The sequence below is a fragment of the Mastigoproctus giganteus genome, chromosome 3 (assembly GCF_048544385.1).
Source record: "Mastigoproctus giganteus isolate SK-2022 chromosome 3, ASM4854438v1, whole genome shotgun sequence".
Lineage (NCBI taxonomy): Eukaryota > Metazoa > Arthropoda > Arachnida > Uropygi > Thelyphonidae > Mastigoproctus > Mastigoproctus giganteus.
Genome location: NC_143577.1, coordinates 232,327,280 through 232,353,073, shown reverse-complemented (window position 1 = coordinate 232,353,073; position 25,794 = coordinate 232,327,280). Strand labels below are relative to the sequence as shown.

At 38.3% G+C, this 25,794-nt stretch overlaps 1 protein-coding gene across 2 annotated transcripts in view; it reads left to right on the top strand.

The window, feature by feature from the left end:
* The window catches only part of LOC150088840 (uncharacterized), a 194,647-nt gene that overhangs the window by 26,877 nt on the left and 141,976 nt on the right, over positions 1-25,794 (top strand). The window contains exon 2 of one of the 2 annotated variants that reach the window (XM_090369699.1): positions 15,327-15,407. Coding sequence is in view for 1 of the 2 variants with exons in the window: in XM_090369698.1 (XP_090225824.1) it covers positions 15,405-15,415 (11 nt within the window). In the remaining variant the exon portion in view is untranslated. Of the gene's footprint in view, positions 1-15,326; positions 15,416-25,794 lie in introns of both variants that reach the window. The other variant, XM_090369698.1, reaches the window with a different exon arrangement.

Here is a 25,794-nt window from a genome sequence, read left to right as displayed (position 1 = left end):
GCTCTTCTTAGAATTTATATATGTGAAGAATTCCTTATCCCCCCCCCCCCCTCTTTGCTCTGTTTGCTAGCGATTTCTCATAAACTGCCTTTGCCTGTCGAACCTTTTCTGTGGCTCTATTACAGATTATCTTGTAGCTGTTATAGGCGTCAATACTTTTAATAGCTCTGTAACCTTTCCATGCCACCTTTTTCTGCTCAAGTAATGTGGCAACTTTCATCCAATGTGGAACCCTCCTCGTGGAGTATTTTTTTAATGGTAAATATGCATTCAAGGCATCTGTGATTAATGTTTTAAAAGCGTACCACAGTTCAATTGTATTCATTCTGTGTGTGATATCTACCCAGTTAATAGAGGCCATGTAGTACCTTAAGGCATCGTAATTTCCTTTTCTGAAATTAAAACCCATTCCTTTGCCTTTTACTACTGCTACCTCTCTCATCATCATCATCCACAGTAGAACTCTGTGATCACTTCCTGCTATTGGTTCCTGTCAGCCCTGTTATGTTATCTGATTCATGGGTGATGATGAGGTCTAGGATATTCTTTTCTCTAGTACTTTCCCTGACACGTTGATACAAATAACAGTCGTCTAGTTGATTTAAAAATTTTGTTCCCCACGTAGAGTTTCCTTCCCATTTACTCTAATCAATTAGAGGCAAATTGAAATCACCAATAATAAGACATTTACACTTACTTGCCCATTCCATTTGCATGTAGAGGCTTTCGTCATAATATTCACAATCACCTAGTCTGTAGATTACTCCTACTCACATTATACCTTTGTTTCCAACTATATCACACCATACAGATTCTATACTAGCACATGAAGCGTCTGAATCCGGGAAAGCTATTGTCGCACTCAGGCTGCTTCTGATAAGAAGCATTACCCCACCACCCCTTCAATCTACCCTATCCTCCTTCCTAAATACATTATACAAGCCGTACTGAAACTCATCATCCCCAATTTCTGGGTGGCACCATGTCTCCGTAAGCCCTATTATGTCCGCGTTACTTGTTTTAACCAACAGTTCAAATTCGCTCATTTTATTGACGACACTTCTAACATTACTATATAAACAATTAAGACTTACTGTTCTTCTATATTTAACAACCCTAACACAAGCCTTGAAGTTTTTTAGGCTTTCTTCCCTGGCATTAGCTGCCTGCTCACTTGAAACGTTTCTGTCCCCAGAACATCTAGATAATATGCCCAGTTGGGGTAACAGATAAGAACTCTTGAGGTATGTGCAAGAGTTACTTTGACCAATATTATCAGATAAACGCATGTCAGTATTACCCACATCCCCCCCCCCCCTAACTAGCAGTTTCCCTGAACCTTTAAGGTATCCTCAATAATACTGGCAAAAACTTTTGCACCACCTTTGTTTAAGTGTATCCCGTCTCTACAAAACCAATTCCTTCTACCTATAAGTGTGGGCCAAGCTGATAGAAATTTCCCCCCCTAAAGCCTTGCAGAGTCCTTCAAGTCTTGAGTTAATCCACAAGGCTTTTAACATATAATCCCTCCTATCGTGTCTGGGCAGAATTGCAGACACATAGACATTGTGGCCTAGCTCGCAGCATTTCCTCAGCATGATCCTGTATTTTTCCAACAGATTATCAGATCATGTACATTTAATGTCATTAGTCCCCACATGAATAATAATATTTTCTTTACCCCCTTAAAATCTGACGATCTGTTGGCGACATAATTAATAGTTGCTCCTGGCAGACATACCCTGGTTCTACTCCACCTGTCCTTATTACAAAAAATATTCCCCTTCTCCCCCGACAATAGAGTCTCCTAATAAAACAAAGTCCTTTTGAACCGGAGTAGTTCGCACTTGGTTTTTTTATTTTGAGGCCCGAATCAGGAGTGCATCACTTAGTAGATTGCTGGATTCTTGAGTCCCTGACGAGCTCCCAGATGCATTATTCTCGAGGGCAAGCACCCGTTTTTTCAGTGACTCAAATTGTTCCATCAGTGCACCAAATTTTAATTTAAGATCGGTGCACTCTTTACATCGATCACAAAGAAAAGAATCCCCAGGTGAGCTATGATTAGTCACCAGGTTGACCTTGGAAAACATTCCACAGGTTCCACAACGGATTAAATCATGATTCACACTTAAATTGCCATTGGCTGTTTTCGTGTGAGTCACGATACCTTGTGACGTGTGTAAGGCAGATCTTGTAATTACCATTATAAAATTAGCTAAATATCAATGAAAATTAACTTTAAAAAATATCTATAATATTATAAAAATCAAACTGTTACAGGAAAACCTATAACAAAATAATCCAATATTTAAAAGTAATAATCAACAGTAATCCAATCCACTTAACTGAGGAGCCCTGACGAAGCGTGTCTGCTCACCTCGAATGTGTGCTCATGTAGAAGCTGCAGAAAGCTATCCAGATGAGGTAGCTGATGAAGGTGGCTACACTAAGCAGTAGATTTTCAATGTCGACAAAACAGCCCTATATTGGAAGAAGATGCCATCTAGGACTTTCATAGCTAGAGAGGAGAAGTCAATGCTTGGCTTCAAAGCTGCAAAGGGTAGGCTGACTCTCTTGTTAGGGGCTAATGCAGCTGGTGACTGCAAGTTGAAGCCAATGCTCATCTACATTCTGAAAATTGTAGGGCCCTCAAGACTTATGCTAAAACTAGCCTGCCTCTGTATTATAAATCGAACAACAAAGCCTGGATGACAGCGGATCTGTTTACTACGTGGTTTACTGAATATTAAGCCCAATATCGAGGCCTACTGATTAGTGACAATGCACCTGGTCACCCAATAGCTCTGATGGAGATGTATGAGGAGATTAATGTTGTTTTCCTGCCTGCTAACACAACATCTATTCTTGATTCCATGAATCAAGGAGTAATTGCTGCTTTCAAGTCCTATTATCTAAGATGGACATCTTAAATAATAGGACTTGATCTGAGCTTCTTCAGAGAGACCTAGATAGACTTCAGGAATGGTCAGAAAAATGGCAGCTATGCTTTAATCCAACAAAGTGTAAGGTATTACACCTGGGAAACAGTAATCCCAAAATAACTTATTCACTTGGTGGAGTTCAACTAAACCCGGTATTGGAGAAAAGGGACTTGGGTGTTACGATACGGTCAGATATGAAATTCTCTGAGCATTGTAAACAGGTTGCAAGGAAGGCCCATGGTGTCCTATCGATGATGTATCGAACTTTTGCAAGTAGAGATAGGGGCGTGATAATCCCATTATATAAGGCTTTTGTTAGACCACACTTGGAATACAGTAATACCCCGACTTACGCTACCCCGACTTACGCGAACTCGGAGTTACGCGGTTCTTGATTTTTTCGTTTGGCAACGCTGCCGCCCACTATCTTCAAGGTCGTTTTTCATATGTTATCGATATACGGTGCGACGGCGGAGAATGAGAGCGAAAGATGAACAAAATTCAACTTTGCTGCTTTTATGTTTTTTATATCAGTGAAGGGGAAACACATTTCACCATAATAACGTAAAAACCAACACAATTCCAGCTATCGGTATAATCGCAAATGCAATTAGATCGAGTTTACTACCAGTTTATAACAGATTTCACTAGCAGAAACGCAACTGGATTTTTATTGTTTTATGGTAGTAACCCCTAGAAATGTGAGGTGTTAATAGTGTATCTCTGCCTTTATGGTGTTGTTTATTCAGTTGCTACATGCGCGCAGCTTTGTTTATGCTTATCAAGCGTGCCTCCTCGTTTTGTAATTGTGCTTTATTCCCTAATAATGAGTAAAATACTTAATTAAAAGGTGTGAAAAGGAAGCGTCCTGGTGAAGACACTGCAGATTCAGAGAGAAAAAGAAAAGCAATTATCGATAAACAGAGGCGGACTGGGTCAAAAATTCTTACCCGGGAAAATTTATAGTGGCCTCATACTATGGTTTATGGCAAAAATCACACTGGCCCACCGGGGTTTCCCCGGTAAGGCTTATGGCCAGTCCGCCTCTGTCGATAGAGAAAAAATATGAAACTGTGAAACGCTTTGAGCGAAATGAAAGACCATGTGATATTGCATGTGCTACAGGCCTAAATGAAGCAACGGCGAAAAGCACATGACAATTGCAAACTTGACAGGTTGAAAATTGAAAAGGGCTCAATTGTAAAGGGCTTAAAAATTTTAGAAAACATAGACTCCAACGAAGAACGCGTTATAGCTACAAAGCAAGGAATAAAAAAATTATTAGCTTGCTACGAAGAAATTCTGCGTGAAAAAAAGAACGCGCTGTGTCGTCAGACGAATTTGTTAGATTTTATGAAGCCATCGACATCGAAATAACTTTTTAACGTAAGTCATTTGTTTTTTTAATACATATTTTGTATTAATATGTATAAAGAACTGCAATTTTATTAATATTTTTCTTCTAAACTAGTGTTTTTGTTAGTCCTTGGTCCCAATTAAGCAAAATTTATATGTATTTATATGCAAAGTTGTACCCCGACTTACGCGAATTCGACTTACGCGGTTTTCGTCGGACCCACCTATCGCGTAACTTCGGGGTATTACTGTACTGTGTTCAAGTATGGAGACCGCACCTAAAGAAAGACATCGAGCTTCTTGAAAGGGTGCAAAGACAGGTAACTTGCCTGGTGAGATTGGCAAAAGGCGCCCTTATGAAGAAAGACTTCGAATATGTGGGTTGCAGAGTTTGGAAACTAGACACCTTAGAGGAGATTTGATTGAAGTGTTTAAGGCTCTGAGAGGCATCAGTAAGATGAATGAGGACGAAATTTTCAAGATTATAAATGATGCTAGAACTAGGGGACATAAATTCAAGTTACGGGGGGAAATGTTTAGATTGGACTGCAGGAAGTTTTATTTTAGCCAGCGAGTTATAAATTACTGGAATAAGTTGCCTACATGGGTGGTAGAGGCTGACAGTTTGGGGAAATTCAAAGGTCATCTGGATAGTACCTTTGGGTCAGGGAAGCACATAGGATGATAGGTTTAATTTCCTTTTCTTTTATTAATTATTATTATTTATTTATTTATTTATTTATTATTATTTTTTTTTATCATTGTTTTATTCGGTTTTTTTTTTTTTTTTTTTTTTTTTTTGGCTGGTGCAGCATAAGCCATAGGCTTTCTTGCACCATGCGGCCAATACTAATACTCATACCTACCAGAAATATAATTCTTACCTTTAACAGTCCAAATCTGCCCTCATCAGTAAAAGCAGGATAAGTACTTTGCCGCACTCGTCCTTTCATACCCAATCCGTTGAGATATTATAAATGCCAAAAGTATGGCCACTCTCAAATGGCATGCAGAGGCAACCCAGTTTGTCCCAACTGTGGATCCTCCGATCACATTGAAAGTGATTGTTTGGTGAAAGAAATGATCTGTCCCAACTGCAAAGGCAACCATCCTGCCTACTCTAAGACATGTGAGAGATGGAAAATGGAGAAAAAAATTGTGAAATATAAAGTTGAAAATAAAGTTAGTTATCAGGAAGCAAGAAAATTAATTGTACCCACTATCCCTAAACCTACATATGCCAATATTGCAAAAAAATATCAAACAATAGCAACTCAAACTGATGTTACCATTCCATCAAAATCGTGTTTGGGGTTTTCATAAAAAAAAAAAAAAAAAAACAGAACAATCTCCGACTGGGCTCGGGCTGTCCTCTCTCAGCAACATTTCAATCCCCTTAAGCACTCAGACCAAGCAAGCAATACGCCTCTTACGATACCAGCGAAATCTTCTCCTCCACCAGTCAATTCTACTACTTCAAAAAATCATAGTCCTCCTTCAAAAAAGATTATTCAGGATACATCAGTGGATGCAGAGTACCCATCCAAACAAGAAGATCCAATTCTGGAAATATTTATAGAAGAAGAGGATATGGACACCGGTCGCCCTACCTTTTCGAAAAGAGACAAACCAAATCCTGAATGCCATAAGACAGCCATGTCAGGTACAGCTTCTTCTTCTAAATTCAAGTAATGCCTAACATCTTGCAATGGAATTGCAGAGGCTTTCATGGCAACATTGACGACATTCAATACTTAATTAACCGCTACTCTCCAGTTGGTTTCTACCTGAAAGAAACCTATTTAACTGCTCAAATTTCCATAAAAAACTACTCAATTTATAGACGAGATCGGAATACATCCGATTCTGCTCATGGTGGTGTAGCTATTTTAATTAGCTCAAGGATTCCAGCTAGGCAAATCACTCTCCAAACCCAAATCGAAGCTGTCGATGTGCATCTGATTACTCAGACTGCTTTAACACTAGTCTCAGTTTTATCTCCCACCAAATCATACTTACTCTTATAATGACCTTGAAGAACTTTTAATACAGCTACCCTCCACTATCTGCCTGCTAGGGGATTTCAATGGCCATCACCCTTTATGAGGATCATCTAAATTAGACAGATGTGGCCAATTGATTGAAACTTTACTGGAAAAACAACCTCACACTTCTTAATAGTGGCTCACACACCCATATACAGTTACCTAATGGACAGACTTCTGCCATTGACCTGTCGATTTGCTCCCTGATACTGTTTTCAGTCATGCAATGGTCTGCTCTGGATAATCCCATGGGCAGCGATCATTTTCCAATTGTTTGTAATCTGATGACTACACAACCACCATTAGACCAACCCTGCAGGAAATGGAAATTCTCTACAGCTAATTGGGACAAATTTCAGTCAGCAATCACATTGGACAAAAAAATTATATAACTACATTTTATTTGCAGCTAAAAGCTCAATTCCATTATCAAATTCCAAGACTCGACGCCATTTCAACTGTTAGCATTAGCATTAGTAGAGGCATTTGATGCAAGAAAGCAAGCTTATGCAGCATCAGCCAAAAAACAAATAAATAAATAAAAAATACCCACTTCCACTTCACCCCTCTGTTCGTTCGAAATACCTGTCCAGCTGAGCCTTAAACTTATTTAGGCTATCAGCTTCCACGACAAGGGATGGAAGTCGGTTCCACCAACCAACCACCCACTGGCTAAAGGCAAATTTCCTCACGTCTATCCTACATCTGTCTTTCCTCAATTTGAATTTATGCCCTCTCAGGTGATTATTCTGAGCAAGAGGAAGAATCCCATCAGCATTGAGCATGCTAAAACCATTCAAAGCCTTATACACCTCTATCAGATCACCTCGCTGGTACCTAGTCTCCAGACACTGTAATTTGTATTTTTGTATTTCTATTTTTGTATAATTTGTATTTCTATTTTTGTATCGAAATCAGGCAACAACTCAGCGTTCTTATGGGCCTATATGAGAGCTTGAAGGACAGGGTGGATGCCCTCGAAGGAACTAAATTGAGGGGCCCATCAAGCTCTCAGCTGCCCACATCAACGCCAGAGCTTGCACTTGGTCATCGCGCAACACAGCGGCAACCCCCAAGGCAGAATGCGCTGGTCCTAAAGGAACTAGTAGTTGTTGGTGACTCTATTGTCAGGGAAATGGGAAACATGCTTTGTAAAAAGGATAGGTGGAACAGGACCAGGGTATGTCTGCCAGGGGCAAAGGTTGATGACGTTGTAGAGCAGATATCATCTTTTAAGGGCACAAAAGGTGATATAGTTGTACACGTTGGCACTAATGATATCAAGAGTAGGAGACCAGCGGAATTACTTAACAAGTACAGGTCACTGTTGAAAAAAAGCCGTGAAATAGGGCTGAATTTGAAAGTGTCTGCAATTCTGCCTAGACACGATAGGAGGGAGTGTATGATGAGAGCCTTGTCGATCAATTCGGCCCTGGAAAGATTGTGCAAGGCTCAAGGGGTAGAATTTTTTTCAGCCTGGACTGTACTTGTTAACAGGAGAGATTGCTTCTACAGGAATGGGATACACTTAAATAGAAAAGGTGCAAGAATATTTGCTGATGCTATCGAGGCAGTGTTAGGTGGGTCGGAAAACTGTTAGCTTGGGGGAGACAAAGACGAATAGATTAACAGTAGCCACTGGCAGAGGTGAAAGAGATTCTTGCACTGCTTCTATTGGAATGAGCAGAAGCCTGAAAAACAAGATGCAGGATATTTCAGAGACTGCAGGGAGTCATTGTGGTACAAGTAAACACATGGGTTGTGTTAGGGTAGCTAAGAATAGAAATAGGTGCATGTATACTTGCGTGTACACCAATGCTAGGAGTTTAGTAAATAAATTTGATGAATTTGAGGTATTGCTCAAAACATCAAAGGCAGATATTGTTGGGATATCAGAGACGTGGTGTCACACAGATATAAGGAATGCAGAACTGGAATTTGGGGAGTACAACGTCTACAGAAAGGATAGACTGGATAGGAAGGGAGGAGGGGTTATGCTATTAGTTAAGAAATACATAAAATCCAAGGAAGTGAAGCCAGTGTACATCGCTGGACACTGGCTTCTCGTTCCAGCATCTCTACATCCTTCTTGAAATGAGGCCTCCAGACCTGTATACAGTACTCTAGGTGTGGCCTGACCATTGCCTTATACAAGGGAATAATCACCTCCTTATCCCTGCTAGAAAAATTCCTATATATCATCGACAATACACCATGAGCTACTCTTGCAGCCCGTCTGCACTGCTCAGAAAACTTCATGTCTGCCTGCACAACCACCCCCACGTCCCTTTCATTCTCTACCACTGCCAGTGTAGTACCACAGAGTTGATACGTTGCTCTGGGGTTGCTGTTTCCCATATGTAGTACTTTACATTTGTCAATGTTAAACTTCATTTGACACCTCTCAGCCCATCTGCTCAACCTTTCCAGATCCTGTTGCAGTAGCATAGTGTCAGTAGTGTCCTTGACAACCCTGCCAACCTTTGTATCGTCTGCAAACTTGGACATTAAGCTTGATATACCATCATCAATATATACCACTTTAACCTAAAGCTCTTACGTAATATATACTATAACGTAAAGCTCTTACAGCCATACACTGCTGTTTAAATTAATGTCAGTGTCTAAACTCCTTGGTATCTGGTAGCTACATTCTGGCTTATTCATTCAATGGCAGCAGTTTTTTTTTTTTGTTATATGTAGCAATTTTGTTTTCTGGTGTCTGTGTGGATACGAGAGAGTAACCATAAGCTCCGAAATTAACGTTTTATGCGGTTGTCATTAAAAACAATTTTTGATATGCTAAAAATATGAATTATAATTAAAGCGAGGCATAAGAAACTGTTCTCAGTGGATAGAGATTGCAGTTTCATTTCTTATATTGCACATTTCTGCAGTAGCATGTTCGGGAGGCGGGCAGAGGGGGTGGCTCTTGGTCTGGCGGTCGGCAGTGATTGTTCGTGCATTAAGAATATTAGTTTTTTGAGATATAGTATTAGTAGTGGCATGAAGATATAAGTAAGCAAACATTACCCCAGGGACTCACATCTGGTGAGTATGGGCTTGGTAAACCCAGGGTCCTGAGCTGGATATCATCATTCTTCTCTTTCTTGGTGATTCCTTTCTATTTCTCTCTCTCTCTCTCTCTTTCAGGGTCAGGGTAACTCGGGAAATTTTTTTTGGCTGGTGCAGCATAAGCCTCAGGCTTCCTTGCACCATATGGCTAATAATAATAATAATAATAATAATAATAATATACCACTGTTGGTGGAATGAGGAATGCACAAAAGCGCAAAAAAAAAAAAAAAAATAAAGCATGGAATTTATTTTGTGAAACGCCAACTACAGTTAATCTTATTAACTACAAGAAACTAAAGGCAAAAGTGCATCTCATTCAAAGACAAGCCAAGAAAGATTTTTGGACTCGGTTTGCATTGACTATCAATAGAAGCACGAACCCACGATTAATATGGAAGAAAATTCGGCAGCTTTCCGGGAAGTTTCCAACTGTTACTTCCCCAATTCTTTCCTGCAATGGTCTAGGTGTCTCTGCTCTTCTTGGATATAGCAAATGCCATAGGCAAAACTTTTGCTCACGTCTCAGCTGCTTCCACCTACATTCAGGAATTTCAGAAAACTAAGACCACCACCACAGAACAGAGACACATCAACTTTCGAACCCCACTGTTACTTCCATATAACCAGCCGCTCAGATGCTGTGAACTTTTGCAAGACATCAGAACAACACGCAACAGTGCTGCTGGGCCAGATGGGATATATTATGTTATGTTACAGCACCTTGATGAGAAAAACTTACAAATGCTGCTAGCCTTCTTTAACCAAATCTTTCTGGGAAATGTTTATCCCACTTCTTGGCACCATGCTACAGTTCTGGCCTTTTTGAAACCTGAAAAAGACCCCTCTAATCCTAATAGTTACAGACCAATATCTCTGTCCAGTTGCCTTGGTAAAATTCTTGAAAAAATGATCCACAGTCGACTCACTTGGATAATTGAAAGCGAACATCTTCTAAGTAATAATCAGCATGGCTTTCGCCAAAACAGGGCCTCCTTTGATGTGATGATGATCAAGGCTGAATCTGAAATTCGCAATGCCTTTGTTAAAAACGAACACCTAGTTATGGTCTCCATAGATATGGAGAAGGCATTCGATACTACCTGGCATTCTGTCATTCTCCGTGACTTCCATAATCATGGTCTGTCTGGCAACCTGCCTATATTTATTAGGAACTTCCTCAAGAGCAGATCTTTCCAGGTCTGATATCAGAATTCCCTTTCTACTACATTCTTACAGAAAGAAGGAGTACCACAAGGGTCAGTTTTGAGTACAACCTTGTTCACCCTCACAATTGATTCCATCACAAAAGAACTCCCAAATACTGTAGAGGCGTACCTTTATGCTGATGATCTCTCTCTCTCTCTCTCTCTCTTTCTTGCCATTCTCAGAATATGAGATCTATCGAAAGGCAATTGCAGATGTCTCTCAATATAGTACAAAAGGTGGCTGAGCTCAATGGATATAGTCTTTCTCAAGAGAAAACAGTTGCGATCCACTTTTGCAATCAATGCAAATTGCATACAGATCCTGAACTTCGGATTGTTGAAGATAAACACAAGAAAGGCACCTGGGGTGGATGGGATCTATCCAGTTTTATTAAAGGAGGCAGCAAAGGAAGTAAGCAAACCCTTAGCCATAATTATGAGAGCTTCCTTGGAATCAGGGGAGGTACCCATAAACTGGAGATGTGCAAATGTGATCCCAATTCACAAAGCAGGATCAAAAGCCTGACACAAGTAATTATAGACCTGTGAGTTTAACTTCTGTTCCAGGAAAATTAATGCAGGCACTAGTTAAAGAAGCACTGCAGGATCATCTAGACAAGATTTCAATTATAGCTCAGACACAGCATGGTTTTGTTAAGGGGAAGTGTTGCCTGACCAATTTGATTGGATACTATGATGCAGCCACAAAAGAACTGGATGCAGGGAATAACTTTGATATTATATACTTCGATCTTAGAAAGGCTTTATTACTGTTGCACATGGAAAACTGCTGCACAAATTGGAGCAGTGTGGCATTGGAGGCAAATTGCTGCTAAGGATAAAGAGGTGGTTGAGGGGGAGAAGACAGAGAGTGGTAATCAATGGACACTGCTCATTGTGGACTAAAAATGTTATTAGTCGAGTCCCTCAGGGTTCAGTGTTGGGTCCATTATTGTTTTCTGTATTTATAAATAATATTGATGATGGTATATCAAGCTTAATGTCCAAGTTTGCAGACGATACAAAGGTTGGCAGGGTTCTTAAGGACACTACTGACGCTATGCTGCTGCAACAGGATCTGGAAAGGTTGAGCAGATGGGCTGATAGGTGGCAAATGAAGTTTAACATTGACAAATGTAAAGTACTACATATGGGAAACAGCAACCCCAGAGCAATGTATCAACTCTGTGGTACTACACTGATAGTGGTAGAGAATGAAAAGGACCTGGGGGTAATTGTGCAGGCAGATATGAAGTTCTCTGAGCAGTACAGACAGGCTGCAAGAGTAGCTCATGGTGTCTTGTCAATGATATACAGGAATTTTTCTAGCAGGGATAAGGAGGTGATTATTCCCTTGTATAAGGCAATGGTCAGGCCACACCTTGAGTACTGTGTACAAGTCTGGGGGCCTCATTTCAAGAAGGATGTAGAGCTGCTAGAACGAGTACAGAGAAGGGCAACAAGATTAGTGAATGGAACAAAGGGTTGCTCTTACAAAGAAAGGCTTAAGTTTTGCAAATTACAGTGTCTGGAGACTAGGCACCGGCAAGCTGATCTGATAGAGGTGTATAAAGCCTTGAATGGTTTGAGCATGCTCAATGCTAATGGGATTCTGCCTCTTGCTCAGAATAATCACCTGAGAGGGCATAAATTCAAATTGAGATAAGACAGATATAGGATAGATGTGCGGAAATTTGCCTTTAGTCAGTGGGTAGTTGGTTGGTGGAACAGAATTCCATCCCTTGTTGTGGAAGTTGATAGCCTAAAAATTTAAGACTCAGCTGGACAGGTATTTTGAACGAACGGAAGGGGTGAAGTGGAAGTTTTTTTTTTTTTTTTTGGCTGATGCTGCATAAGCTTGCTTTCTTGCATCATATGCCTCTACTAATGCTAATATCAAATTCACCATTCCGATTGCCAGAAATATCAGATTCTTGGTACTAATCCTGGACAGTAAGCTGAACTGCTTTGAGCATGTTAAATTATTACGTACTACCTGTCTCAAAAAGATCAACATGCTAAGAGCTTTATCTGCCCTGTCTTGGGGAGCAGATTGTATGACTTTGCTGTTCTTATATAGAACATTGATTAGATCCCGTTTAGATTATGGTGCTCCAGTTTATGATTCTGCCCGAAGGAGTGAACTACACTAGCTGGATCCTATTTAACGTAATGCACCGCAGATTGCAATTGGTGCATATAGGACAACTCCAACTCATAGTCTATACATTGAAGCTCATGAGCCTCCTCTGCATCTATGCAGAAAAATGCTGTTACTTAAATATGCAGCCAAAATACAGACTTGCTCTTTGCATCCTATTCAGCCATACCTTTTTAATCAACCACTAGTTAATCTCTATAAAAATAAACCAAGTAAAATCCGACCAGCTGGCCTACGGCTCTTTGAAATATCACAGAACTGGAATGTTCCTCTCCACAATAGGCAACAGATAAAGAATTACTCTCATCCACAGTGGACCCCATTTCCTCAACTGACCTGTGATACTTATTTTCTACAATGGGGAAAGAATCGCCTACTGACACTGAATGTGCAACAACTCCATGCTAGCCATATTCAAAGCTGTGCTGACTTCTTGCCGATATATACGGATGGTTCCAAATCTCTTTCAACTGTTGGAGCAGCAGTGTTTCCCCCTGCTATCATATCAGCTTCTCTTCCACCTGAGTATAGCAACTTTTCAGCAGAACTGTATGCAATACAATTAGCTCTAGAAAATTTGATCTACACCCATCTGCAAAATATATAGTTTACACTGACTCTCTCAGCTCAATTAGAGCAATGCAGAATCCCTCTCAAAAGAATCACTATATTTTAATGAAAATCAGGAGTTTGCTATTGCAAATTGATTATAGTCAACAACTAGCGAAGTTTTGCTGGATTCCAGCACATTCAGGCATAAAAGGAAATGAACTGGCTGATATATCTGCTAAAAATTCATCAACCTTAGACTTAACCTCTGTCTTCATTCCAGCTTCTTATTATAATATCATAACTCAAACAGCATACCATGCACAGTGGACAGAGTTATGGCATAAAGAAACAAATAACAAACTTTTCCAGTTGAAACAGGACCCAAAATTATGGCACTCATGCATTCGGACAGTTTGGCGAGAAGAAGTGGTACTCGCACGGATTAGAATAAGGCATACCCGTCTGACTCACCTCCATCTACTCGCAGGCGATGATCCTCCTCAGTGTTCACCCTGCTCTGAGCATCTAACAGTCAAACATATTTTGATTGACTGTCCACACTATCAACCACATCGTACTTCAAAATCTGGCTAATCTTCAAGAACCGTTGACATTACATCATATCATCGGAGAGGAGGCAAATATTAAGGAACTTTTCTGCTTTTTGAAACAAATTGGAGAGCATAATCTTTTATGAATAGGTTTCAGAACTGAAATGAAATTGAACTGCTTCATTCTTAATTATTTTCTGATATTCTTACAAATAGGCACACTATAGCCATAGCTGCTAATGTGCCATTAAACAACCATACCCCCCCCCCCCACTAAATGAACGACGTGCCAAACTCATGGAGAGTGGTTGTCCTTACTACAGTTGTCAAACTGTAGTCTATAGCAAGTTATCGCAATTTGCAATTTAAAGGACCTAGCAATTTAGAAGCAATATTGTTAGAAATTTGACCTTCTGTTGCTGCTAGTATGACATATGCCACTTTTTAAATTTTTTTTTATGTTTTTCATTTGTAAATGAAATATAATCCTCCTGTTGACCACCAATATCCTCTTAACTGGTTATACAGTGTTTTCTGTTTTAATTTTGATATACTATTCCAAGACATTAATTTTTTATTTGGTGTTTAACAGATGACAGGCAAGCAAAAGTGTCTATCTTTTGCAATTCCTATTCCTACGCTGCATTCCTACATGAGGCACAGAGAGAGATGTCTAATCTTGCCATAGAGCTTTGGTTTTGTGTCTAAGTCAAACAGCTAACAAAAATTCCAAAAATTCAGGTTGTCTGCCAAACACCACATGAATATTTGTTTTATTCCAGTAATGAGTGACCTTGAAAATTCTAAAAAAGTATAATAAAAACTTTATTATTGGTTTCTCTTTTGTTCAATATGTTTAAATTAAGTTGAGGAAATCATAATTAACAGATCACCATTTTCAATCGAGTAAAAAAAAAAGCTCAAAGTAAATTTTTTATTATTAAAACAAAATGAGGTGTCTCACAGATGCCATGTGAGCATTTTTATTAAATTGAAGGTGTGAGTAACAGAAGGTTAAAGGCCTACAGTTTTATAGTTTAGATCAGGGTGACCACTTAGCTGTCTGATAAACATTTATTATGTGAGTCATGATTATTAGTATATCTGTATTTATTTATAAAGTGGGTCAGTTCTAAATCTTAGTCAGTATAGCCCTGGTACAGTTCTTTCTGATAATGGTAAACTTTACTGAAAGATACAAAGCAGCCTCTTTTTTTTTTTATATAAATTTTGCGAGTTTTAGAAAGTCCTGTCTTTGTGCCCTGCATATATGCTATTAGGCTAATCTCTCTTATAAGCAGTTAAGTACAGTATTGTGCAAGTTATGAATTTTTTGCATTATCTGTATTTTTTTTAATCAATGCCCCTTTTCCCTCCATTACATTCAATAACTAAGAGTTAACTATATAAATATGTAACTAAATTTTTCCTAGGTGTCAACAAGTTTGTGGCCTTCTGATTTTGAAGTATGTAATTATTGCACCTATTTCTGGAAGACCAGCTGTCCATTAATGGTAGTTATGTTCTGTATTATTTTTATTTTTTATTTATTTATTTATTTTTAAATAACTATAGCTTGTATGAACTCTCTTGGTTTTGAATGAAAAGCATTCAGAAGTTCATTGAGTCAGAATAGTCTATAGTACAGTCCATTTGTTCTGAAAGGAGTCAAAATTAATAAATAATATCTGGTTTTACTGTTATAGTTGGTATTAATAGTACTGTTGGTTATATCACAAATAAAAAAAAAAAAAAAATTCTTGTTTATACTTTGACATGATCACCAGGTCAGAGGAGTTTACAATAAATTATCAATACAAACATTAATCGTATTTAGCACAAATAATCTGCAGCAAATATTGCAATACCAAAGGCACCCAGTCAGTACCACAAACATTACAAAAATGGTGGAATGAAGGATGCATTGAGGCAAATAAAGATAAAATAGGGCTTTGAATCTATTCAGAAAGTTTACTACAGCCAGTCTAACAAAATATAAGAAAGCCAGAGCAAAGGCCGTTATATATAGAAATATCAAAAAGAATCCTGGATATCTTTTGCCAGAAAAATTAATAGAAATACAGACAGTAGAATCATTTGGAATAAGATTAGACAAATTTCAGGCAAATATTCAACAGCCCCTATGCTGATAATGAGCTTGAAAGGTCATGACATAATTGACCCAGAAAAAATTGCAAACCTATTAGAGCAGTTTTGCAGAATATCTTCAACATACTCATATAGACCAGTCTTTCAAAAATATAAAGCTCAAATTAAAAAAATACAAGGTTAATTTTCACACAACTCATAGATATACCATATAATCAACCATTTACTATAAATGAATTGCATTTTTAGGCAAATCAACACCAAGCGTAGCAGGCCCAGATGGAATCCATTACCAAATGATTAATATCTCACTAAAAAGTCCTTATGCACACTCTTACTGCTTTATAACAGAATATATCTGGAGGACACATATCCAGACCCTTGGTGGCATTCGTTTGTGCTGACTATTCCAAAACCAGGCAAAGACCACTCAAATCCAAATAAATATTGCCCTGTTACGCACACTTAGAGGGGAACAGGCATTCTGTGTGTTATCTCAGTCCAAAACACTGATAGATCTAATATCTTTCTATTTCAGAAGATTTAGGAGAAGTCCAGTTGGCAGCCTCCCTAAAATCCACTCATGCACACCTTCTCGATGGTAAGCCCTGTTACGTCACTTAGGTGGCAACGAACATGTAGAGTGGTTCTCTTCAAGACGCCTGGTCAGTGTGAAGAGGAAAAGACCAAACCCTCCAGCACATGACATCACAACGAAACAAATGGCCCTCAGTCCCTAGTGGCTTTCACTCCCCCTCTTACGGCAGCAAGAGGATCAGAGAGGAAGCAGAGGGTGCTAAGAATCTCTGGGTACAATCAGGCTGCCATGCACGGAAACTGAACTTGGCCTGTTACAACATAAGATCGCTCATCCGTGAAGACAGGATACTAGAGCTGGAAAAGGAATTAGAGAATGTAAATTGGAATATCATCGGTTTGGCTGAAACAAGAAGAAGAAATGAATCACTTATAAGTTTATCAAGTGGAAATCTGCTGTACACCAATGGAAACAGTGAAAGGAGTGAAGATAGAGTTGGCTTTCTGGTCCATGAAGATATAAAAAACAACATTTTGGAATTCAAAAGTACATCACCAAGGGTATCAAGACTACTACTCAGGATTTCTAAGGGGTACAAGCTAAATGTTATAATGATTTATGCACAAACATTGAGCCATGATGATGAAGAGGTTGAAGAAATGTACACCGAAATTGAGTCTTCTAGATGAACAGAGAACTCACTACACTATCATTATGGGGGACTTCAATGCTAAGGTTGGAAAGAGACAAAACAGTGCAGAAAGGGGAGCTATAGGAAACTTTGGAATTGGTGAAAGACTTGTGGAATTTGCAGAATCTAGAGGAATGTTAGTAATGAACACTTTTTTCAAGAAAAGGGTGAACAGAAAGTGGACATGGAAGAGCCCAAATGGATTAACAACTAATGAAATCGACTTCATCCTCACTAACAGAAGATATATCGTGAATGATGTTACTTTCCTGAACAAGGTAAATGTTGGAAGCGATCACAGAATGGTAAGATGCACACTTGATATAGATGTAAAAAAAGAAAGGAAAAAACTGACTCGAGTAAATAATACAAAGGTCTTTGAGATAACAGAAGAGGAGAAAAAGCAGTATGTACTGGAACTTAAGAACAAGTTTGAGCTTCTGCAGACTGTTCAGGACCAAGATATCGATTTTTTACAACTTTCTGAAAGTGATAAAGCCCAAGAAACCTATAGGTTAAAAGAATTCCAAAGAAGAAAAAATCAGTCAAGAAACACTTGTCATGATGAACTGAAGATGACAAATGAAGAGCAAGAAAAACACTGACAGGGAGAAAATTGAGTATACTGAGTTATGCAAAGCCATTAGAAAGAGACTCAGAGAGGACATAAGAAAATTTAACATAAGAAAAGTAGAACAAGCATTAAGGGAAAACAAAGGATTTAAATCAGCAGTAATACAGAAAGACAAATGATACTGAAACTGAACAATAGCGATGGTGTACTTATGAATAGCAGAGAAGGCATAATTCAAATAGCAGAAGACTACTATAAAGAGTTATACAAGGAGCAAGGGAATGATGCCAGCAGTGGGGAAGATGGATCGCAAATTAGTAACACATACAACATACTTGATATACTTCCTGATGAGGTAGAACATGCGTTGAAGAAAATGAAGAATCAGAAAGCTCTGGGGGAAGATGAAGTTACTGTAGAGTTGTTAAAATTGGGAGGAAGAGACACGACACAAAAACTGGCAAGCCTCTTCACAAAATACATTAGAAAAGATGTGGCACCTAAGGAGTGGAATAATGCAATCATAGTTTTGCTGCATAAGAAAGGAGATAAATCAGAAATTGGAAATTATAGACCAATTAGCTTGTTATCCACATCTACAAGTTGTTCACAAGGGTCATTACTAACAGATTAGAAAGAATACTTGATGAGAATCAACCGAAAGAGCAAGCTGGCTTTAGGACAGGATTCTCAACTATGGATCACCTTCACGTAATATCACAGCTAATGGAGAAAGCGAATGAATATAAAACACCATTATGCCTGGCATTTGTGGATTATGAAAAGGCATTTGACTCCATACAGCATAAGGCAATGTTTCGGGCACTGGAAAGACAAGGCATAGATACTCCATATATTATGATTTTGAAGAAAATATATGAGAGTGCTACATCCTTTATTAGACTAGACAAAGACAGTAGCAAATTTAAAATCGAGAAAGGAGTTCGACAAGGAGACACAATATCTCCGAAGCTGTTTACTGCTGCCCTTGAGGAAGCTTTCAGAAGATTAGACTGGTCGCAGAAAGGAGTCAATGTGGACGGAGAGTACCTAAACCATTTACGATTTGCAGATGACATTGTGGTCATAAGCCACGATCCCAAAGAATTAGAGGAAAATCTTAATCAGTTATGCACAGTTAGTAAGGATTTTGGACTAAAGATGAATATGGCTAAAACAAAAGTAATGATGGCAAGCTGCTTCACAAAATACAGCAGTAATTGAAAAGGTGGAGTCATACTTATCTGAGACAAGTCATTAGCTGTAATAATGATAAATGGATGGAAGTCAAGAGAAGAATAAATTTTGGATGGATAGCATTCAGGAAATATAGTCACATACTGAGGAGTAATATCCCAATTTGTCTGAAATGTAAAATAATGAACCAATGTATACTCCCCACCATGACTTATGGAAGTGAAACTTGAGCACTCACCAAAAGAATGGAAGAGAAGCTGAGAACTACACAGCGAAGAATGGAACGAATTATATTGTGAATCAGACTGTTAGATAAGAAGAGAAACACATGGATTAGGCAGCAAACTCAAGTAAAGGACATTCTTATCATAACTAAAGAACTAAAATGGTCTTGGGCAGGACACATGGCTCGAAGACATGATGACAGATGGACTAAGAAAATAACAGAATGGTACCCAAGAGGAGCTAGACAAAAACCTGGAAGACAACAACGGAAATGGACAGATGAAATTCATGAGTTTGTGGGTAGTAAATGGATGGCCATTGCACAAAACAGAAGCAACTGGAATGTTGCTGGAGAGGCCTTCATCCTGCAGCACATTGAAAATGGCTGATGATGATTACCCACACTATCTGTCTTGGTAAAACTTTAGAAAAAATGTTGAATGAGTGGTTAACATGGTTGGTTTCTTGAGATGCATAATCTTCTCAGTCCAAGCCAATATGTGATTCGGAAAAACAGATCAATACTAGACATAATGACAAAGGCCAAAGGAAATATACACAACACTTTTCTCCAAAACCTTGTCATGATGTGTGATATTGGGAAGACTTTTGATACTACCTTGAGATATGGCATCTTGCAGGAATTGCACAAACTAGGAATGTGAATCCATCTACCAAAGTTCATCCAGAACTTCATGCGTGAAAGAGTTTTTCAAGTCCATTACCATCATATTCTGTCTCAAATATACAATCAAGAACAGGGAGTACTCCAAGGCTTGGTCCTCAACACAATCCTATTTGCAATCAAAATCAATCTTGTCACAGAAGTTATTCCAGAAACAGTTGAAACATATCTATATGCTTCACCATTTCGTGTCACTCACAGAATATGCACACAGTAGAGAAATAGCTTCAAGGTGCTATAAATAAAATAGTTGTGGATATCAAATCTTGATACAAGACAACAGCAGTACATTTCTTCAGAAAATGAAAGATGCATTCTGATCCAGAATTAAGAATAAGCAATCAGCAAATCCCACTCAATCTTCTCCTAGAACACATAAAATATCTATGTACAGTTTCTAAAAATTAAACATTCTCCAAACAACACCTTTTATGAAATGGGAAGCTGATTGTTATTCACTTCTACACATTTATCATGCAACGATACAGTCTAGATTAGATTATGGTTCCCCATCTACTCCTCAGCTAGGAAAAGTATCGTAAATTGGTTAGATCCTATTTGTCATGGTCTTTACTTGTTGTTTCCAGAGCATTTTGTACATTATCTGTGCATAGTTTATACACAGATCTAGGGCTTACAATACCGAGAGCACGGGATCTCGAATACCGGGATCCTGGTAATTTTTTTTCCGGTATTGATACAACAAATACCGGTTTTTCAGTACTAATTTAAAAGAAATAATTGTTTATAATTTAATCACATAAAGGTTATAAAATCACCTTTATGTGATTATGACGTCGTTATCTCTACTAGCAAATGTTCGATAAATCATTGATAGGACACCATGCAACATTGCAACCTGTCCACAATTCTCGGACAACTTCATGTCTGACCGCATCGTAACTCCCAAGTCCCGTTCCTCCACTACTGACTTTAGTTCAACTCCACCAACTGTATAAGATCTTGCATTTTGCTGAATTAAAGCATAGCTGCCACTTTTCTGACCATCCTGGAAGTCTATCTAGGTCACTCTGAAGAAGCTCTGCTTGGCGGCGATCATTAACTACTCTACTGATCTTTGCATCATCTGCAAGTTTAGACCTCACGTTCTCCATCCCTTCATAGATGTCATTTAAGATAATCAAAAACAACAGTGGTCCCAATACTGATCCTTGGGGAATCCCACTTCTTACATTAACCCAATCTGAGGAATAACTATTTATCACAACCCTCTGCCTGGTGCCCTCAAGCCATTGTGCTATCCATCTAAGGATTTTCCCTATGATTCCAGCCTGCTCCAACTTATAAAGTAACCACTCATGTGGGACTGAGTCAAATGCTTTGCTGAAATCCAAATAAACAATGTTGAAATTATTCCCTAAATCCAGCTCATGAGTGACCTGTCAAAATGGCTAACCAGATTTATTAAACATGATTTTCCCTTTACAAAACCATGCTGTGTATACTGCAGAATTCCATTTCCATCTAAATGATCCTGAATTCCACCCTTGATCATTGCCTCCATGATTTTTCCCTACTACTGAAGTCAGGCTGGTCGGTCGGTAATATCCCGTTACACTCCTAGAACCGCCTTTATGTTCCAATTTACACCAATCCAACGGAATCTCTCCTGAGTCCAGTGATGCTCTCATAACTAGCCTTAATGGGTCATTGCACTCACTTGCCGCCTCCTTTAAGATTATAGGGTATGTGCCATCAACCACAGGAGCCTTACTCGCCTGTAGGCGCGAAAGTTTTCTCATTTGAAATTTCAACATCATTAATTACATTTTTTTCAACTTCACTTCCATAATATCTCATTGACACAAAGGGTTTTTTAATGTAAATATCGATGCAAAGTAACTGTTGAGTTCTTTCTGCAACTTTAGCTATGCTATCTAATACTATCCCACGTCCATTACATAAGGGTCCAATCTGATTTGTCCTTCTGTTCTTTGCATTTATATATGTGAAGAATTCCTTAACTGCACTCTTTGCTCTCTTTATTCCTTATCCCCACTCTTTGCTCTCTCCCAGATTCAGTAAAAATACCATAGTGAAAATTATACTTCGCTTAATAAAACGTCGTTCTCCTTCAGAAAATGATGAACATAATTCAACCATGGAAGACCAACGTGGAACAGAACATCAGTGTTCCGCAAATTTTCCAAAATAAGAAATTGCCCGACTCCAATGAGATTTTAAAAGATGAACTTGAGTCGGAAATTAATGAAATACTTTTAACTATTTTTGCTAAAAAAAGTTCAAAGCCTAGAAAATATGGACTGAGATCGTCTATGATTATCTCAGTACAATAGTACCAGAATAGAATCTGAAAGGTCGTTTTCTGCCGCTAATCAAATATGTACCAAAATTAGATCCATTTTAAACAATCATACTATTGATTGCTTATGTTTCTTATGAGCTCACTTTATTCGGACAGATAGTGTGGATTCTTAAATGTAACTAAACTTTGCAGTAACAATATGTATTTTTTTGTTTTTAGAATAACTGTATTTTAATGATTTTTTTCAGAATATTTATTATTGCAATAAAAGTTTATTTAAAACATGAATTCAAGTAATTAACAGTACTTATTTTTTTCCTTACATTATTGCACCTAATTGTCATCAAGATTTATTGAGAAAAACGTTTGTTTTTGGAATACCGGTTTCATAAATTAAAAATACAGAAATACTGGTATTAAGATTTTGACTGGTATTGTAAGCCCTACACAGGTCATCAAACTACCACCCGGTCTTTATAGACAAGTTCTGCTGAACTATGCTGCAAAAATTCAAAGACTACCTAGACTCGAATGGCAGTATCTGTATAATCGGAAATCTTATACAATAACAAACCTCTAGCATATGCAAGCCAGCAGGTATTCAACTAAAAGGATTAATTTCAGAATGGAACTTAAGTGTGGACAAAATCTACCAAAATAACCATGCATCTCTTCCACTGTAGGAATTCGGTTCAGTCAATTGCAGTATGGACCTTGCACAATGGAAACAAAATGACATCTCAAAACAATATATGAATCAGCTACATTCTGCTTATATAATGCAATTGTTCTACTACTCTCATCCATACATTGATGGTTCCAAAACAGATGCACATATAGGTTCAGCAGTGATCATGCCAAACAGTATAATTTCTCAGTCTCTTCCTATAGAATATAGTATATATAGTGATGCTGAACTGTTTGCCATAAGTCCCACGTAAGATCACGTTGACAAAGCTTCCCTAGCAAAAAGTATTATTTTTACACACTCTTTAAGTGCAATATATGCATTACTGCTATCATCCTACCTATCCATCGTTCATTGTCCAATATTCCAGAATCTAATTCTGGAATACTGGGCAATGAACATGCTGATCAAGCTGCGAAACATCTGTCAAATGTGATCTTTCTCATGCATTTTCTTTATTTAATTTTTTTTTTTTTTTTTTTGGCTGATGCTGCATAAGCTTGCTTTCTTGCATCAAATGCCTCTACTAATGCTAAAGTCTCCAAACTTGCACCAGTGTTCTCCCCAGGACCTATCCAATGGGTGCACCACTCAGTGAATTTAACCGACCACCCGGCTAAAATTTAAGTGATTCTCGCGGTACCATATGGTACTGCTCACTGATCTCGATCGATATTAATTCGAATGTACTATGTGCCGACCGGGCTAGCCGGGTGGGTAAAGTGCCTGCCTGGCAACCCAAAGGTTGCGGGTTCGAATCCCACCTCAGGCTTGGATCAGAGTACAAAATGCAAAAACCTTGGGAGGTGCAATATGGCCACAGAAGCCGATGCGCCAACAACTAACAAAAAAAAAAAAAAAAACAACGTACTATGCGATCAATGTCAATGTGACAGAAGCATATAATGTTAAATTATGCAATTAATTTTTGCTCTGGATCACTTAAGTCACATTTCTAAGTAACAGAAAATTTTATAATATTGCGAAGTATTACACTTCCCCACCCGGCTGGCAAAATATTCTGGGGAGAACACTATTGCACCATCCAAAAAATGTATAACAGGTTCAGTAAAATGTGAAAAGAATGTGTGTGTGTGTTTTTTTTTTTTTATATATATATATATATATATATATATTCAGGGTGTTTGTTTTGAATTTGCTTTAATGGTTAGACAGTAAATCAGGTGAAAACACTACAGCTGTAGTGGCAGATGGTTTCTCTAACACACACACACACACACCCCATTCAGGAATATTTTGCCCTAAAAACGTTCCTGTAGACCCTCCTCCATATTCACATGACCTTACCCCATGTGGTTTTTTCTCTTCCTCTAAATCAAAATGAAGTGGAAAGGACAAAGATTTGATGAGATTCATCCATCCATCAGAATGCAGCTATGGATTTCAAATGCTTCACAGCTGAAGATGTCCAGCAAGGCTTCTAGTGGTGGCAGGAACGTTAGAACAACAGTCTGTCGTTAGGGGGTTGGACTACTTTAAAGGGGACCACTGTTATAAAAATGTGTAGATCCCAATTTTTTTTAGAAAAACAAAATACTTAGAATTTTTAGATCAGACTTTGTATGTTCAGCTTTTCATTTCAACAAACCCTGCTCTACATACACTGCAACTTGATTTTTTACCGTCAGTTTCTTAAATCCCAATCTTCATGTTATTCTTGAGCTGGAAGATAAACCTAGTTAATTTAAATTCTAAAACCTGGTCCTACTTCATTTAATGCAAAAAAAACCTTTTGTTCTTATGTTCATTTTCAACAGCACTCAGAATTCTAGACAAGACTGCATATCCTTACTGGGATTAACACTGATTACCTATAACCTTCCTTGGCATAAGCATAACAAACATTGCTTCCTCTGCATTGGGAAAAAAAAACAAGGCTTTCTCTTTATCTCTTGGTATTACAATACTCCCTCATGTAGACTCAGTCCACTTTGTATCACATAGATGTTTACTTTCTGCTGCGTACATTTTCCCAAATTAGCACCTTTAATTTTGTGTCTTTCTTCCAAACCAGTTGAAACCCATGCATCAACTAATCAATATCTATTCACAGTTCAATTTCAAACTCGCCAAACCAAAATCACTATACTTAAAGAGAGGGTGCTGACTCTCTTTAAAAATTACAGCTGTGAATTACAGGCTCCGAAAAATCGATGTGTTTGCCTTTTTATTTACCTGATTGTTATTTTATATTGTACTTTATATGTAGTCTTATAGTTATAGTTACACTGGTTATTTTTATTTAGATAAAGAATTTTTGTAGATTACTACTTAATATACGTAAAACCGTTATTTCGTTCGAATCTTGCAGCCATTGTTATTATATAGAGTAGTAGGGAATTCAAATTTTTAATTGTGGTAACTAGGTAGCTCTAACATATAATTATATAGCATAAAACGCATCACTGCATTTAGGATTCTATTAGATAGCGCAGTATTGACAATTAATTAATTAAATTTATTGATCTTATTCATTTAAAATATCATGCCCCAGACTAGAGCAGCAAAACAACGGGCACAAAGTGGCAGGAGTGCTGTGACTCGAGGGAGAACTGAAGGGGGCGATTCTCCAACGCATCACAGCCTAAAAAAATGTGCAACTTGTGAAATGTTTGCCGAACTCTCTGGAACAGAACATGATCTAGCCAAGGAGGATGTCTTTGTGTGTGCCAGGTGCAGAGTGTGCTAGAAATTAGGTATCAACTCAGCATTCTACTGGGCGTCTATGAGAGCTTGAGGTGTAGGGTAGATGCCCTCGAAGAAATTAATATGAGGGACCTGTCAAGCTCTCAGCTGCCCAACTCAATGCCAGAGCTCACTCCTGGGCATCAGGCAACACAGCAGCAATCTCCAAGGCAGAATGCGCTGGTCCCAAAGGAACTAGTT